The sequence below is a fragment of the Capra hircus genome, chromosome 15, assembly GCF_001704415.2.
Source record: "Capra hircus breed San Clemente chromosome 15, ASM170441v1, whole genome shotgun sequence".
In the NCBI taxonomy this organism is placed as follows: domain Eukaryota; kingdom Metazoa; phylum Chordata; class Mammalia; order Artiodactyla; family Bovidae; genus Capra; species Capra hircus.
The window spans coordinates 24,892,575-24,910,500 of NC_030822.1; the positions used below are offsets into that span (position 1 = coordinate 24,892,575).

Here is a 17,926-nt window from a genome sequence, read left to right on the forward strand (position 1 = left end):
CTTTCTATTTTTTATTGGGGTGTAGCTGATTAACAATGTTGTGGTAGTTTCTGGTGAACAGCAAAGGGACTCAACCATACATATTTACGTATCCATTCTCCCCCAGACTCCCCTCACATCCAATCTGCCACATAACATTGAGCGGAGTTCCCTGTTCCCTATATAGTAGGTCCTTGTTGGCTGTCCATTTAAAATATAGCAGTGTATACATGTCCATCCCAAACTTCCTAACATCCCTTCCCCACATTCTTCCCCTCTGGGGACCATAAGTTCCTTCTCTGTCTGTGAGTCTCTGTTTTGTAACTAAGGAGTTATTTTTGTATTACTTTTTTTCTATTATAAGCTCTGACATAATGCTTTTTTTGCCATACATCAACATGAATCAGCCACAGGTATACGTATGTCACCTCCCTGGTGACCCTCCCTCCCGTTTCCTCCCCAACCCCACCCCTCTGGGTTGAGCTCCCGGTGTCACACAGCAAATTCCCACTGGCTGCCTAATACAGAGAGAACAGACTTGTGCACACAGGTGGGGAAGGGCAGGGTGGGTCGAACGGAGAGAGGCCCACGCAAACATATACATAGCATTTTGGAGGTGATAAGTTATTGAATGAATAAATGTATCATCTTCCTTTGAATTTTAATACATTCTTGATTTGGATCACAAGTTAGAAATTTAAAAAATATTTATCTTGTCACTTTGTTTCCTGTTGTGAGTTTTTGCATATTTGGAATGGTGCTGCTTTTATTATTAAGGTCCAGCTTCATGAATGCAGTGAGATATTGAAATTGTAAGCCAAAACTTTTAAATTATTTCTAATTTTTGGTTCCTAGCTATTGTTGAATGTAATGCCTACTGGTATTAATAAGAGTACCTAGTAAATACTTCCCCAGTAAATCGAAGATTGCATAGCTTTCTTCATCCAAATATTGTGAGAAGGAATTGGCTAGAGATGTGTGTGTTATAACCATAAATATATTTGTTCTTTACTTAAGTAAATTATTTTTTAAAGTTGGCTACATCCCATAATACAATAAGAAAGAGTTCTTTGTGAATAAATGCCAAAATCAAAATAAGCCTGTGTGACCACTACTAGGCCTTGAGTGATACTTTTTTAAAGTATATAATTATAAAACAGTTCTGTGTGTATTGTATAAGTATATTCTCTCCTCTAAAAGCTTCTCTTATCTTCTGACTCCATTAAGCTCATTTTACCACGCCAGTCAAACATAGTTGTTGTTTGTCTAAGAATGTAGAGATGATACATTCCCTGTTTTAATTAGTGGTGGTAGATCTAATCCAATTATTTGAGGAAAAAATTTCTTTTGGAGGGAAGTGGCTTGCCCTGACATAAATCACTAATTCCTAAAAGCAAGATCCCATAAGGTTGAGAAGAGTTTAAAAATGAACCTTGAGAAATAAAAATTAAATTTACTTATTCTGTAGAATACTTATGCATGCTAAGGAATAATTAGGATACTCTTGTTTTTTTTCTTTAAGAACTCTCAGATTTCTTATTTCAGTCTTGGTTACATTTACCTCTATTTGTAAAGACTGCTCTTCTGGTTCTTCTCTTCCTGTCTGGCATCTAGCTTTTTTCTCCTCTGTTTACATTTCATGGTGTGTGGTCCTCTGCTGCCTCCAGCCTCAGTCACATTTTAGCTATATCTGTGGCATTATTTTCTCTAAGTCATTTTCACTGTGTTCTATCAAAAAATCAGACAAAAAGAATTTATGTATCCATTAGCAAAGCTGGTTTCTTTTATTGTAAATCTTTTTTCAAATAAAGGGCTTATCTCATCTGGTACTCTGATATTTGTGTTGCCATACTAATTTATTTTTTAGATTTTTTTTTTATTGTGTGTTACCACATATTTTGTCAAAGGGTATTTGCCTTCACTGAGAATTAAAAGTAAATTTATTTTTAAAGTTTTTTTTTATGCAAGGAACTGCTTTTTAATGTAAAAAATTAATTCAAGCCAACAAGCATATGATTGATAACTGTCATCAGTTCTCATTCATGCCTTCAACACTTTTATTATGTGCCAGGTACTATTGAAGGAATGAAAATAGAAATTCAGGTTTGTTAGTTTCCTTTAGTTGGAAGAAACAAAGGTTCTCTCAAGGCACCATCTTAAAAAAAAAAAAAAAAAAAAAAAGAGATTTATTGTTGTACTCTGTGTGGTATAGAACTGGAGCGCCAGAAAATCTGAAGCCACTTAGTGGCTGGCTATTCCCTCTTGGTACTCTGTCTGAGTGCCTGTTCTGGTATCCTTTTGCTAACTAAAGACATTCCAGTCCCTCTTCTGTAGTTTAAATGCTGCAGAGAGCCTGTCTGATGTTGTAAAATCAATTTCATTGAGCTATATTTTACATACAATAAAATACACCTATTTTAAGTTTGCTGAGGTGTGACAAGATGATAGAGAGAACTCTTTCTTCACTCCAGAAAGCTCCCTTGTGCTCCTTTGCATTTAGCCCCTGCTTCCTACCCCCGACCTAACCCCAGCTCCAAGGAAGCCATCGGTCTGCTTTCTGTTCCTATAGATAAGATTTGCCTTTTCTAGAATTTCAGATAGAATCACTAAATGTATATTCCTTAGCATCAGGCTACTTTTTTTTAAAAAATATTTTTATTTTTGGCTGTGTTCTGTCTTTGTTGCTGTGCACGAGCTGGCTCTAGTTGTGGCAAGCAGGGGCTGCTGTCTGCTGCAGGGCGTGGGCTTCTCGTTACGGTGGCTTCTCTTAGTGCAGGGCATGGGCCCTAGAGCTCAGGCTCAGTAGTTGTGGCTCATGGGCATAGTTACTTCTCTGCAAGTGGAATCCTCCTGGACTAGGGATCAAACCTGTGTCCCCTGCATTGGCAGGCAGATTCTTATCCACTGTACCACCAGGGTAGTCCCAAGCTACTTTGTTTTTAAAAATTGCTAATATTTCTTGTATTAAGATTCTTTCTTTTTATTGTTCAGTATCACAAATTATGTATCCATTCACTAGTTGATGGATAATTAGGTTGTTTCCAGTTTGGAGATATGAGTAAAATTCTGTGACCACTTATATACAAGTCTTTTTGTTGATACTTGCTTTCATTTCTCCTGGGTAGATGCCTAGGAACTGAATTGCTGGGTTGTATGATAGGTTTTTAGGTTTAAAAAAAAAAAATTGGCAATTTCTTATAAAGTGCTTCTGCCATTTTATATTCCTGCCACTAATATCTGACAGTTCCAAGTGTACCATATCCTTGCCAGATTCTCAGTCTTTCTCATTTTAAATCATTCTGTTACATGTAGTATGTCATTGAGCTTCCCAGGAGGCACTAGTGGTAAAGAATCTGTCTACAAGTACAGGAAATGCAGGTTCAATCCCTGGTGGGGAAGATCCCCTGGAGTAAGAAATGGCACTTCACTCGTGTTCTTACCTGGAAAATTCCATGGGCAGAGGAGCCTGGCGGCCTTCATAGGATCACAGAGAGTCAGACATGACTGGCTAAGTAGCAGCAGTATGTCATTGTTTTAATTTCCATTTTCCTGAGATCTAACGATATTTAGCAACTTTTCGTAAGTTTATTCTATTAGTCTACTGGGGCTACCACAGATTGAGTGACTTAAAAGTCCTATCTCAAAATACAGCATCAGGCCAGGGGATCAAGATTGTGGAGGAGTAGTAGGGGAGTTCACCTATTCTCACAATAACATTAACATATCAGTAAGTGGAATGATTTACACAGAACATCTAGTGAATGCCAGCAGAAGACCTCAGACATCCAAAAGGACAAGAAAACCTCCACATGACCAGGCAGGACAAAGGAAAAAGGAAAGGAAAGGAATTAGGACAGGCTTGCACCCCAGGGAGGGAGCTATGAATAAGGAAAGAGTCCCATACCCTGGGGAGAGCCTTCACTGGTGGGGGATCAGCCTGGATGGAGAGGGACATTCAAAGCCTAGGAGGAGAGCACAGCAACTGGTTTGTAGAAGGCAAAATGGAGAATAGCCTGCACAGAAGGTCAGCATCACTGCCCTGTGTTCCACAGCCTAATATGCTCCTCTGTTGATACAGGAGAGGGCTGGGGGCTGAAGCTCAGGCTTCAGAGATCAGATCCAAGGAAAAGATCAGGGTTGGCTGTGCGGAGACAGCCTGAAGAGGGTGGTCTGTGGTAACTGAGGGTGTGCTCAGTAGCAGCCAGCACCTGCCAGAGAGGCAAGGTGCCATTACTAGGGGCACACAAGGAGCGGGGCGGGGGGGGGGTCAGGGGGGGACACCATGAGAGCTCTTTCCCCTGTAAGTGCTCCCAGGCAGCAGGACACCACCTTACAGAAGCTCTGGGAGTGGGCACAATTATCGCTGCCATGGTAGGCTCCAGAGGCAGGCTTGGGCAACCACTAAGATCCGCAGGCTGGTGCCAGGCTCTGCCCCTGCTGTCCTGGGAGTATGCAAAGACTGCTACACCTGCACCCCCCATATCAAGGGGATAACAGCCAGCTCACCTTGAGGAGGGAGACAGCAGATATCCAAACTAAAAGCAGCCCCTTGATTCCAGAAAAGATGGCCGAGCAGACGAACTTGAGCTCACCTACTCTCACGAAAACACCAAAAGCACAACAAACTACTGAACAACCATTGACAAAGGAGACTGGAAGCTACCAAAAAAGATATTTTGCATTCAAAGACATAGAAGAAGCCTAAAGCGACAATAAGAGAGATGCATTAGTGACATCACGAGTGGGAGTCCCACAAACTGCAAAATAATTATATTGCAGAGATTCTCTTGCCAGAGTGAAAGTTCTAAGCCCCATCTTAGGCTCCTGAGGCTGAGGATCTGGCATCAGGAGGTGGAACCCTCCAGAGGACTTGGCTTTGAAGACCAGCAGGCTTGAGTGCAAGAGCTCCACAGGACTGGGTGAAACAGAGACTCCACTCTTGGAGGGCTCACATACACTGGGATCCAACACAAAGCGGAAGAGGTTGACCTGTGAGTCTTGGAGAGTCTCCTGGGGAGGTGAGGGTTGGCCGTGGATCACTGAGCTGGGGGCAAGCCCACTGGATGCAGTGGCCCGAGAGAGTATTGATTGGCATGAGCTCTCACAGAGGTCACCATTTTGACATCAAGACTTGGCCCTGTCCAACAACCTACAGGCTCCAGTGCTGGAATGCGTCAGGCCAGACAACCAGCAGGATAGGAACACATTGCCACCCATCAGCAGACAGGTTGTCTAAAGCTGTACTGAGCTCACAGCTCCCTCTAACACACTGTTTGACATGGCTTTGCTCACCAGAGAGACACACCCAACTCTTCCCACCAGTGGGCAGGTACCAGAAGTAAGAGGAGCTAAAATCCTGCAGCCAGTAGAAGGGAGACCACAAACACAGAAAGTTGGACAAAAATGAGACAGCAGAGAAATATGTTCCAGATGAAGGACCAAGATAAAAAGCCATAAGACATCTAGATGGAGATAGGCAACCTACCTGAAAAATAACTTAGTGTAATGATAGTAAAGATGATCCCAGAATTCAGTAAAAGAATGGAGGCACAGATTAAGAAGATACAAAAAGATACTTAACAAAGAAAATTTAAAGAACAAAGATGAAAAATAGAATAACTAGAATGAAAAATACAAGAGAAGGAATCAATAGCACAATAATTGAGGCGGAAAAGTGAAGTTAGTGAGCTGGAAGATGGAGTGTTGGAAATCACTCCTGTGGAAGAGAGCAAAGGAAAAAAGAATGAAAGGAAGGACAGTCTCAGAGGCCACTGGGCCAACATTAAAAGCACGAATGTTTGCATCATAAGGGTCCTAGAAGGAGAAGAGAGAAAGGGCTTGAGAAAATACTTGAAGGGATAATAGCTGAAAACTTCCCTAACGTGGGAAGGAAACAGCCACTCAAATCCAGGAAGCACAGAGAGTCCCAGGTAGATTATACCAAGGAGGAACATGCCAAAACACTGATTAATCAAACTGACATAAATTAAAGCCAAAGTGAAAATGTTAGAAGCAGCAAGGGAAAAGCAACAAGGGAATCCTCATAAGGTTGTCAGCTGATTTTTCAGCAAAAACTGCAGGCCAGAGGGGAATGCCATGGTGTATTTAAATTGATGAAAGGGAAAAATCTACAACCAAGAATACTTTACCCAGCAAGGCTGTCATTCAGATTTGATGGAGAGATCAAAAGTTTTACAGACAAGCAAAATTTAAGAGAAGTCAGTACCACAAAACCAGCTTTACAACAAATGCTAAAGGAACTTCTCTAGGTGAAAAATAAAAGGCAACAACTAGAAACAAAATTATGAATGGGAAAGCTCACCAGTAAAGGCAAACTACAGTAACGATAGGAAATCATCCACACACAAATATGATATAACCAGCAATTGTGAGGACAGTACAAATGGAGGATATTGGAAATGCATTTTGAAATTAAAAGACCAACAACATAAAACAATCTTGTATATGTATAGACTGCTATATCAAAATCTCATGGGAATCAAAAACTGAAAATTTACAAGAGGTATACAAAAAAGAAAAAGGAATCCAAGCAAGTTAGTCATCAGATCACAAGAGAACAAAAGAGAAAGGAAAAAGACCTACAAAAACTAATCTAAAATAATTAACAGAATGGCAATAAGAACATATTAATACATATTGATAATTACCTTAAATGTAAATGGATTAAATGCTCCAACCAAAAGACAGGCTGAATCGATACAAAAATAAGACCCTTATATATGCTATCTATAAGAGATCTGCTTCAGATCTAGGGATGCATACAGAGTGAAGGAAAATATATAGATGGCCCCAAGTGATGGGACACAGACCTGAGAATCACCTGTGCCAGCCACATTTCTCCCAAGAAGATACACAGATTGTGAAAAAGCACTGGAAAAGAGGCTTAACATCACTAATTATCAGAAAAATGCAAATCCGAACTACAAATGAGATATCACCTCACACCAGTCACAGTGGCCATCATCAAAAGGTCTACAAACAATAAATACTGAAGAGGGTGTGGAGAAAAGAGAATCCTCCTACACTGTTGGTAGGGCTGTACATTGGTACAACCACTATGGAGAAAAGTATGGGAGGTTCTTTAAGAAAACTAGTAATAGAGCTACTATATGATACAACAATCCCGCTCCTGGGCATATATCTAAATAAAATCATGATTTGAAATGATACATGTACCCCAGTGTTCATTGCAGCACTATTTACAATAGCCAAGATGTGGAAGCAACCTAAATGTCGATTGACAGATGAATGGATAAAGAAGATATGGTATATGTTTACAATGGAATATTAGTCATAAAAAAGAATAAAATAATGCCGTTTGCAACAACATGCTTGGACGTAGAGACTAAACAGAAACAGACTTACAGGTTTTGAAAACAAAGTTATGGTTACCAAAGGCAAAACCTGAGGGAAGTGGTCAGTAAATCAGCAGCTTAGAATTAACATACACATGCTACTATATATAACAAGGGCCTACTGTATCACCCAGAGAACTATACTCAAATTCTGTGATAACCTGTATGAGAAAAGAATCTTAAAAACAATGTAGGTACATGTATAGCTGAATCACTCAGCTGTACACCTGAAACTGAACAACATTGTAAATCACTTATACTCCAATTAAAACAAAAACCAGTACACTGAGGATTAGAGTTTTAATACATGAATTTTGGCAGGGCAGATTTCAATCCATAACACTGCTGACCATTTCTATGTCTCTTGTGGAGTTTGTTTTGTGTTTAAACTTTTGCCCATTTTGTATGTGTTAATAGTAAGTTGTAAGAGTTCTTTTTATATTCCTTTAAGTCCTGTAACATGTATTGTAAATATATCCTCCATTTAATTTTTAATGGTATTTTTTTAAAGAGCAAAAATTTAAAATTTGGGGTAGGTTCTGTATTTCTGTTTTTTTCTTTTATAGTTTGTGGGTTTTGCTTTCTGTTGAAATGTTTGCCTACGCCAAGGTTGTAAAAATATTCTCCATTGTTTTCTTTTAGAGGTTTTATAACTTCAGCATTTGCCTGTGTTTGTATTTTGAGTTAATTTTAATGATAGCATGCATTAAGGGTCAAGGTTCATTTTTTTGGAGTATGGATATCCAGTTATTCTAACACTGTTGAAAGATAATCTTTTTCCCTATTCAGTTATCTCAGCACTTTCATTTAAAATTAATTGAGCAAATATGTTTGGGTCTATTTCTAGACTCTATTCTGTTCCTTTGATCTGTGCCAGTACTACACTGTCTGGTTACTGTAGCTTTATAGAGTAATTTTTAATTTAAAATTCTTCTAATCAAATACTGTAAGTCTTCCATCTTTTTTCTTTATTTCAGAATTGTTTTATTTGCTCTGTACCCTTTCCACGTACAATTTAGAATTAGCTTATCAATTTCCCTAATCATGCTTGCTTGAATAGTGCCTGATACTTATTGGGACTGCATTGAACACATAGATCATTCTGGAGAAAATTATTGTCTTAATAATATAAACTTATAAGTGTGATTTTTCTTTTCTGTTTATTTAGGTCATATTTATCTCAATCAGCTTTTTTTTAAGTTCAATGTACAGGTGTACTTAAATGTCTTTTGTTAAATGTATCCCTAAGTATTTCATGTTTTGATGAAAGGAGTTATTTTGCCTTATTCCTAATATTTGCTTATTTCATGTTTGGTTTTGATATTAGAGAAATATTGCGCTCCTAAAATGAGCTTGGTTGTGTTCTTTTTTCTGTTTTTTAAAATAGTTTGTGTGGTAATTGGTACTGTTTCTTCCTTAAATGTGTAATAAAATCTACCAGTGACGCTATTGGAAGCTGGAGTTCTCTTTATATGAAAGTTTTTAATTCTGAATTATTTTTAGTAAGTAGAATTACTATAACAGTTACTTCAGTTACTCTATTTCTTTTTGAATCAGTTTTGAAAAGTGATGTATTTTTAAGGAATTTTAATGTCTCATTTAAATTGGATTTATTGGCCCCCAAAAAATTGTTTTCAGTGTTATCTCACATGTATATGAGAGATCTATAGTGGTCTTTCATTTACCATTTGTGTGACCTTGGGCATATTACTTAACTTCTTTGTGCCTTAGTTTCCTCATTTATAAAATGAGATCTTAATAGTATCTTTCTTATATTGTGCTTTTAAGAATTAACTGACATAGTGTATGTGTATACAATGTACAGAACAGTAACAGGCAGAGTTAGCACTGAATAAATGTTAGCTGTCAGAAATTGAAAATAGTGTAAAGACTGGTTGACTCCCTTTTTTTTTTTTTCTGACAGATGACTCCTTGTTGATGAGCTTGTGGAGGAGTCTTATGAGTCAGATAGAGCTGCAAGACCTTTTTTTTTTTTAATGGTTTATAATTTTTTTTTTTTTACTTTATTTTAATTTACAATACTGTATTGGTTTTGCCATACATTGACATGAATCCACCACGGGTGTACATGTGTTCCCAAACATGAACCCCCCCCCCTTCCACCTCCCTCCCCATAACAGCAAGATCCTTTTTAATCTTGTGGATTTTCTGACTGTAGGAAGTAGTTAAAATTCCAGTGTTATTTTAATGGATATTGAGTTCTCAGCAAGAAAGGATTTCCTTTTACAGGTATTGGCTGCCCAACAATAAGGACATATAACAACTTGGGGAATGATGGGCTTTGATTTTCTTTTCTCTTTTTGGCCTTGCCACAAGGTTTGGGGGATCCTTAGTGCCCCAACCAAGGATTAAACCTGCACCCTCAGCAGTGAAAGCTCAAAGCCCTAACCACTGAACTGCCTGGGGATTGCTGGGCTTTGATTTTTAACCCCTGCCTTTCTTGCACAGGTGCTTCCCTGATAGCTCAGTTGGTAAAGAATTCACCTGCAATGCAGGAGACCCTGGCTTGATTCCTGGGTCAGGAAGATCCACTGGAGAAGGGATAGGCTACCCACTCCAGTATGCTTGGACTTCCCTTGTGGCTCAGCTGGTAAAGAATCTGCCTGCAATGTGGGAGACCTAGGTTCAATTCCTGGGTTGAGAAGATCCCCTGGAAAAGGGAAAGGCTACCCACTCCAGTATTCTGGCCTGGAGAATTCCCTGGACTGTATAGTTCATGGAGTCACAAAGAGTCAGACATGACTGAGTGACTTTCACTTTCACTTTTTCTTGCACAGCACTGTACATCTGTTGAATATAACTTGATGTTTGTTACTTGGATCTTATTTGAATTGCTTGTATTGAGGTATTCTACAAGATGCTTTCAAGAGAAGAATTTCTTGGTTCATATTTCTTTGCTCCATGAAGGGTGATATATATGACATTTATATTACATATACTTTATGCCTTGCAGATTATTTTCTAAACCTTTGATAAAGAGAACTAGCCATGTTGTTGGGTATTTAGAATTTCACTGTGTTGGTAGATTATCCTTTGGGTGAGAAAAGGAAAAAATATTCAGTTAGAATCTATGTCAGGTTTTTTTCTGCAAAGGGTCAAATAAAATTTTAGTTTTTGTGGATCATACAGTCTCTGTTGTAACTATTTAACTCTGCTGTTGTGGTGCAGTAGCAGCCATAGACAGTAAATATGTAAATAAATATGTGTGGCCACATTTCAATAAAACTTTATAAATACAGGTGGTAATGGACCATATTTGGCCTGCAGGACATAATTTGCCAATCCTTGATCTATGTAAGACTTACAAGAATTGCATAGCCAAAGATTAGTGTGTATGTGCCCTTATAACAGTATTTAATGGGCTAAAATTGGTCCTCTGTAACTCTTTTATAGTGAAGACTTATCCAAGTATTCATATTGGCAGATTGTCTGGGAAATATATACCTATGTGGCTTCTGTTTTAGAGTGAGGGTAAACATCCATTAAGAAACACTAAGATTCAGGCTTCTGGTTCAAGATGGCAGAGTAGAAGAGTGTGCACTCATCTCCTCCAAGAGCCCCAGAATTACAACTAGCTGTTGAACAACCATCAATAGGAGGATGCTGGAACCACCAAAAACAGATATCCCACGTCAAAAGACAAAGAAGAAGCCACAGCGGGTGATGCTGCTGCTAAGTCGCTTCAGTTGTGTCTGACTCTGTGCGACTCCAGAGACGGCAGCCCACCAGGCTTCGCCATCCCTGGGATTCTCCAGGCAAGAACACTGGAGTGGGTTGCCATTTCCTTCTCCAATGCATGAAAGTGAAAAGTAAAAGTGAAGTTGCTCAGTCATGTCTGACTCGTCGCGACCCCATGGACTGCAGCCTACCAGGCTCCTCTGTCCGTGGGATTTTCCAGGCAAGAGTACTGGAGTGGGGTGCCAAAGGGCACAATCAAAATAAAATCAAATCCCATACCTGCCGGGTAGGTGATCCACAAACTGGAGAATAATACCAGAGAAGTTCTCCTACTGTTGGGAAGGTTCTGAATCCCACGTCAGGCTTCCCAGCCTGAGGATCTGACAAAGGGACTGGAATCCCTAGGGAATATGGCCTTGAAGGTCAGCAGAATTTAATTATGGGATTTCCACAGGACTGGGAGAAACAGACTCCAGTCTTGGAAGGCATGAACAAATCCTTGCATGCACCAAGAGCCAGAGGAAAGGAGCAGTGACCCCACAGGAGACAAACCAAAACTACCTGCTCAGTGTTGGAGGGCCTCCTGTAGAGGCCTGGTTCAGGAAGGTCTCACCCCAGGGACAGGGGCACTGGCGGCAGCAGGCCAGGAAAGTCCCCCTTGGTGTAAACCCTCTTGGGCTTCTCCATTAACCCTACCATAGAGCCAATAGATCCCGGGGCTGAGTCGCCTCAGGCCAAACAACTAACAGGGAGGGAATACAACCCGACCCATCAGCAAATAATTGGATGAAAGCTTTACTGAGGGAGGTCCTGCTCAGCAGAGCAAGACTCAGTTTTTCCCACTGCCAGTCCTTCCCATCCAGGAAGCTTACACACGTCTCTTAGCCTCATTCATCAGAGGGCAGACAGAAGAAGCAAGAAGAAACACAGTCCCACAGTAGCTAAAACAAAAACCATATTACAGAAAGTTAATCACTATGAAAAAGCAGAAAGTTATGTCCCAGGTGAAAGGACAGGATAAAACCCCAGAAAAGCAACTAAATGAAGTGGAGACAGGCAACCTTCTAGAAAAAGAATTCAGAATAATGATAATGAAAATGATCCAGGATCTCGGGAAAACAATGAAGAAGATTCAAGAAATGTTTACCAAAGACCTATAACAACTAAAAAACAAATAGAGGTAAATAATACACTGGAAGGAATCAGCAGCAGAGTAACTGAGGCAGAAGAATAGATGAATGACCTGGAGGACAGAATGATGGAAATCACTGCCATAGAACAGAATATTAAAAAAAAAAAAGAATGAAAAGAAATGAAGACAACCTAAGAGATGGTCATATATGGATGTGAGAGTTGGACTGTGAAGAAGGCTGAGCGCCAAAGAATTGATGCTTTTGAACTGTGGTGTTGGAGAAGACTCTTGAGAGTCCCTTGGACTGCAAGGAGATCCAACCAGTCCATTCTGAAGATCAGCCCTGGGATTTCTTTGGAAGGAATGATGCTAAAGCTGAAACTCCAGTCCTTTGACCACCTCATGAGAAGAGTTGACTCATTGGAAAAGACTCTGATGCTGGGAGGGATTGGGGGCAGGAGGAGAAGGGGACGACAGAGGATGAGATGGCTGGATGGTATCACTGACCTGATGGACATGAGTCTGGATGAACTCCGGGAGTTCGTGATGGACAGGGAGGCCTGGCGTGCTACGATTCATGGGATTGCAAAGAGTTGGACACGACTGAGTGACTGAACTGAACTGAAGAGACCTCTGGGACAACCTTAAACACACCAACAATCACATTTTAAGGGTCCCAGAAGTAGAAGAAAGAAAAAGTTCCTGAGAAAATATTTGAAGAGATAATAGCTGAAAAGTTCTGTAATGTGGGAAAGGAAATAGTCAACCAAGTCCAGGAAGCACAGAGAGGCCCAGGCAGGATAAACCCAAGGAGGAACACACCAAGACACATAATAATCAAACTGACAAAAATAAAAGACAAAGATAAAATGTTAAAAGCAACAAGGGAAAAAGGACAAATAATATACACGGGAACTCTCATCAGGCTATCAGCTGATTTCTCAACAGAAATGCTATAAGCCAGAAAGGAATAGCATGATATATTTAAAGTGATGAAAGGGAAGAACCTACAACCAAGAATACTCTACCTACGAAGACTCTTATTCAGTTTTGATGGAGAACTCAAAAGCTTTCCAGACAAGCAAAATTAAGAGAATTTATCCCCAACAAACCAGCTTTACAACAGATGCTAAAGGAACTTCTCTAGGCAGGAAACAAGAGAAGGAAAAGACCTACAGCAAATAAACCCAAAACAATTAAGAAAATTGTAACAGGATCATACATATTGATAATTATCTTAAACGTAAATGGATTGAATGCACCAACTGAAAGACATAGACTGGCTGGGTGGATGAAAACATGTGCATGTATGCATTTCCACTTATCACATTGTTCTACTTGACTCCCCAAAGGAATGTAATTATTTTATATTGTTAAGCTAATCATGTTCCTCTTATGGCTTGCAGTTGTAATTACCTTTTATTTTTTTGTCTCGCTATTGATTGTGAAAACTGATAAATATCTTTTACTGTTGAGATTATGTAGCTTTTATTCACTTAATACCATTGTATCATGATTGGTCAACAGAAAAATAATAGAACTCTATATTACCAAAACTAGGATTTAATAGAAAAACCTGTAATCACTTTTTAAAATCAGAATTATCCATTTTTTGAAAAATACAAATGCTCAGGTATTGCTTTTTTTTCCTCCAGAGCTCCAGATATGTTTCTAATAAGCAGTCATGTTTAAAAGCAACTGGCTATGTGATGATCTTTTACTTTTATCTAGTTTGTTCACTTTTTCTATTTCATATTCAGTGCTCCCATTTCATTTAGTTTATGTTTTCCAATCTCTCCATCTCGTCTCTTTTTTTTTAATGTTCTTTCTCAAGCATAGTAGGAAGGCTTTTGTATACATACATATATATATATAATATGTACACTATATATATGTTAGAAAATTTACAAATTTTTGCTGAACTGAAAAATTTATGACATTTTGATTCTACTTGTTTGACTTAGTATGACTAGAATGCTAGATTTCTAATTTAAAAAAATAGGTATGTAACAAGCAACAAAGGGAACTATAGTCAATATCTTGTAATAACCTACAGTGGAAAATAATTTCAGAATAATATATATGTCTATGTATAGCTGAATTGCCTTGCTGTGCACTTGAAACATGTAAGTCAACTATATTTCAATAAAATACATATATTAAGGGAAAAAAAAACACTTAAGATTCAAGACAGTCTAACAGGTTGTCATTTCTGTTCACTCATTTATTCAGCAAATCTTTATAGAACACCTACTATTTACTTAACACTGTTCCAGGCTCTGAATATACTTTGTTGAACAAGATCTTTGTTAGGCCATCATGAAATACATACTCAAGCTGGTACACTAAAATTGATCAGGTAAGTTCATGCATGTTATATATTTTCATAAGCCACATTGTGTCAACCACTATGTTACCACCTGTTTTTAGAAAATTACTGTCTATAACACTTTCCTTGTATGAGAATGATTACAGATTCCAATGAAAATTCCTTCATTTTTATTTAAGAAAAGAAAAGAAAGGGAACAAAAAATTAATAAGGAAATGAAAGAAAAAGCAGCAAAGGAACTGGAGAAAGAACATTTACAAGAAAAAGCAAAGGAAAAATATCAAGAATGGTTAAAGAAAAAAAATGCTGAAGAATGCGAAAAGAAGAAGAAAGAAAAGGTATTTTCACTAAGGTGATCAGTTAGACTACATGGCTTGGTGTTTATATTGTGCCAACTATATTGTGTAAAGAATTTCTAATGGAAAATTGGCATTATCTTAACATAATATAAATACATGTAGCTATCCCTACTTGTTATATTATGATTAAGCTTCATAAATGAATATGCATTTGTGATTTTTTTAGACTGAAAAATTTTAATAAGCCTATTGATACTCCTGCAGTCAGGCGTAAGCTTTTTACTGTTGTTTAGGCTTTTAAATATTATTCAGTGTACTTTTATGGAAAGTTTTATTACATTATTGTAAATTACTGATCTATTTTAAAAGAACAAATTGCTTTTTTCTTCTTGGATTTAATATCATTGTTTAGAAGCAATATGATTCAGTGTTTCTGATCAGTAAGCCGTTGGGATGGGGAGCTACTGGGGAGCAAGTCAGTAGACTCTGAATAGAACTTTTAGTTACAGAATATCCCTGGAGATCCTTTGGTCTTGTCATTTTAAGGAAAAAGAAAAACAACGGCAGGCTGAATTACAGGAAAAAAAGGAAATAGCAGAAAAAAAGTTTAAGGAATGGTTGGAAAATGCAAAAAATAAACCTCGTCCAGCTGCGAAGAGCTATGGTTATGCCAATGGAAAACTCACAGGTTGGTTTTTATGTTATGTGGCTTACATAAATATGGCTTGCAGGAGTGAATATTATACATTATGTTTCCTTTTGACAGAAATAGAAGTGTGTAAAAATCATTTTTCTTTCAAATTACTATTTTCTGGAAGATTATAACATACTGTGTTCCTGTGGAGATACTACAAATTTGTTGTCATTCTCTAAAATCCGATACATTTTAAAGGCAACAGTGGCAAAACTGCAAAGTAATGATTTCTAACATTAAGAAATAAGTAAAATTTTTACATTCCTTGGACCTTAAAGCCTTAATCAGGATATATTTAAGGGGTCATTTTCTTTCCCTTTTCTAACCTCTCTGAGGCAGAGTTCCCAGTGTCTTTGGCTCATTATTTTTGCAGGGTGGAATACTAGATGCCACACGAACCAGACACAGACCTGGTTGGCTTTTTTGGCTTCGTCTGATTATAAATGGCAATGTGTGTTTTCCTTTGTACTTCCATGTTGGAAGCTCATACCTTGCTGACAGCTGCCTTCACTTGTTTAAGTGATTTATTATTAAAAATACTCCCATTCTGTTTTGTTCACACAATAGAACATATTCCAGACTTTGTTTTGACCATCGTGGTGAAGTGTGTGTTGACATATGTATGCGGTCAAAGTGGGTTGCCAGTGTCTGAATGACACATTCCTTCTGTCAGGATTTAGGCCCCTCCTGCATGTCACAAAGGTCATCCACTACAGCTACCGAGCAGAGTCTGCTCCTTTATTTTGCTCTCTTGTTTGAAATAAGTAGTGGTTTCAACAAAACGATTGGATAGTAAAGTTAAAACTTAGATGGAATATATGTATTGACTAGAACTTAATTGCCAAATAATGGATTATTTTACCAAATTTGTGTTTAAATAAGTGTTATAATAAACATTGTAGTCTGCAAATGCCCTACTGCTCTTAATTACAAAACTAGAGTGTATGAAATCTGCTTAATTTGAGTGACAATGATTTAGAATTTCAGTGGTTCTGAACCACAATCTTGATTCACTTTAGCTACATATCCAACATACGTTTTTTTCCGGCAAGCTTTAGTGTCCAACTAGGGGAAACTAGTACATAATCAGAAGTTTACCAGACTGAAATAAGAAAGTGAAGATTTTGTTCAATTTAAGGGTTCTAAAATTAACTTCTTAGAAGAAATTTTGTATGAGTTTTTAGTTTTGAACATTAATGTTCTTTGAATATTCAGAATTATCATTTATATTTTAACTTTTACTACAATATTACTGTATTTGAAAAGTATTTGAAAATATTTGGGTTCAAGTTTTAAATGAGTCAGGTTTGTCAGTGATATTTTTGCCCTTTTAACATTTTAACATTTTTCTATGAGTTTTAAAATAGTTTCTTTGATCTCAAAAAGTTGTTCTTGTTTTATTCTGATTTTTAAATAATTTTAGGTTTTTACAGTGGGAATTCTTATCCAGAACCAGCCTTTTATAACCCAATTCCATGGAAACCAATTCCTATGCCTCCTTCCAAAGAAGTGAAGGATCTATCAGGAAAGAAGACCAAAAGGCCTGTGATAAGCCAGCCACACAGGGCATCCTCTCTGGTAATGCATAAAGCTAGAAGCAATCTTTGCCTTGGAACTCTATGCAAAATACAGAGATAGTAGATGTGGGAAATTGCATGCTTTTACCTGGAGCTATTTAATTTTAACATCAGAAATTGTTGTTTTGTTGCTCTACTAGTAGTAGCTCAACATTTGATGTATTATTGTTAAGTTCACATTTTTGCATTTGTATATGGAGTCCTGAGTTAATTGAGGAAGATATTTTATTCATTTTCATTTTTATAAATGCTTCAAGGTTGATCTTGGAATATTGTTTTGCAAGATAAGTGACAATATCTAACAATTGTGTTTATATTTAGCTTATATTAAAACTACCCTCTAAATACCAATAAAACAATTTTTCATGTATTCTTTCATACACACATGTTATGTGTTTGTGTTTATGAACATAGTAAGAAGTCATTGAAACAAGCATTTCTAAACTGTATGCTCAAAATAAGAGAAGAATCTAAAATGAGTTAGAATCCCAGAGTAATCAAAAACAGCCTTTGTTGATGACTTTTAGTATGTTTTTCCCTTCATAAATATTTGTAAACCACTAACTGGAATCATGTTTGGTAATGGAGAAATAAAGGTTGGGTTTTGAAAGGACAATTTATAAACATTGTTTTGGCTCTCAATCTTAATTGACTGTAGTAATCTTTGGACACTAATATATTTTGCTATACTTTGTACATATACTTACACATTATAATTAGGTTGTTAATTTTGTAATTAGAAATGTCTGCTTTAGTTTTTAATGTAAAATGTTAAGTCATGTTTTAACTAAAGTTGAAATAAAATATCTTTATTAATAAATACTTGTTAAGGAAAGTAGAT

General features: G+C 37.5%; 1 protein-coding gene across 1 annotated transcript in view; it reads left to right on the forward strand.

Moving 5' to 3' along the window:
- The window catches only part of CCDC34 (coiled-coil domain containing 34), a 45,255-nt gene extending 27,554 nt beyond the window's left edge, over window positions 1-17,701 (forward strand). The window contains exons 4-6 of the mRNA XM_005690022.3: window positions 14,695-14,853; window positions 15,361-15,502; window positions 16,932-17,701. Of these exons, the coding sequence (XP_005690079.2) occupies window positions 14,695-14,853; window positions 15,361-15,502; window positions 16,932-17,146 (516 nt within the window). The 3' untranslated portion in view covers window positions 17,147-17,701. The remainder of the gene's footprint in view (window positions 1-14,694; window positions 14,854-15,360; window positions 15,503-16,931) is intronic.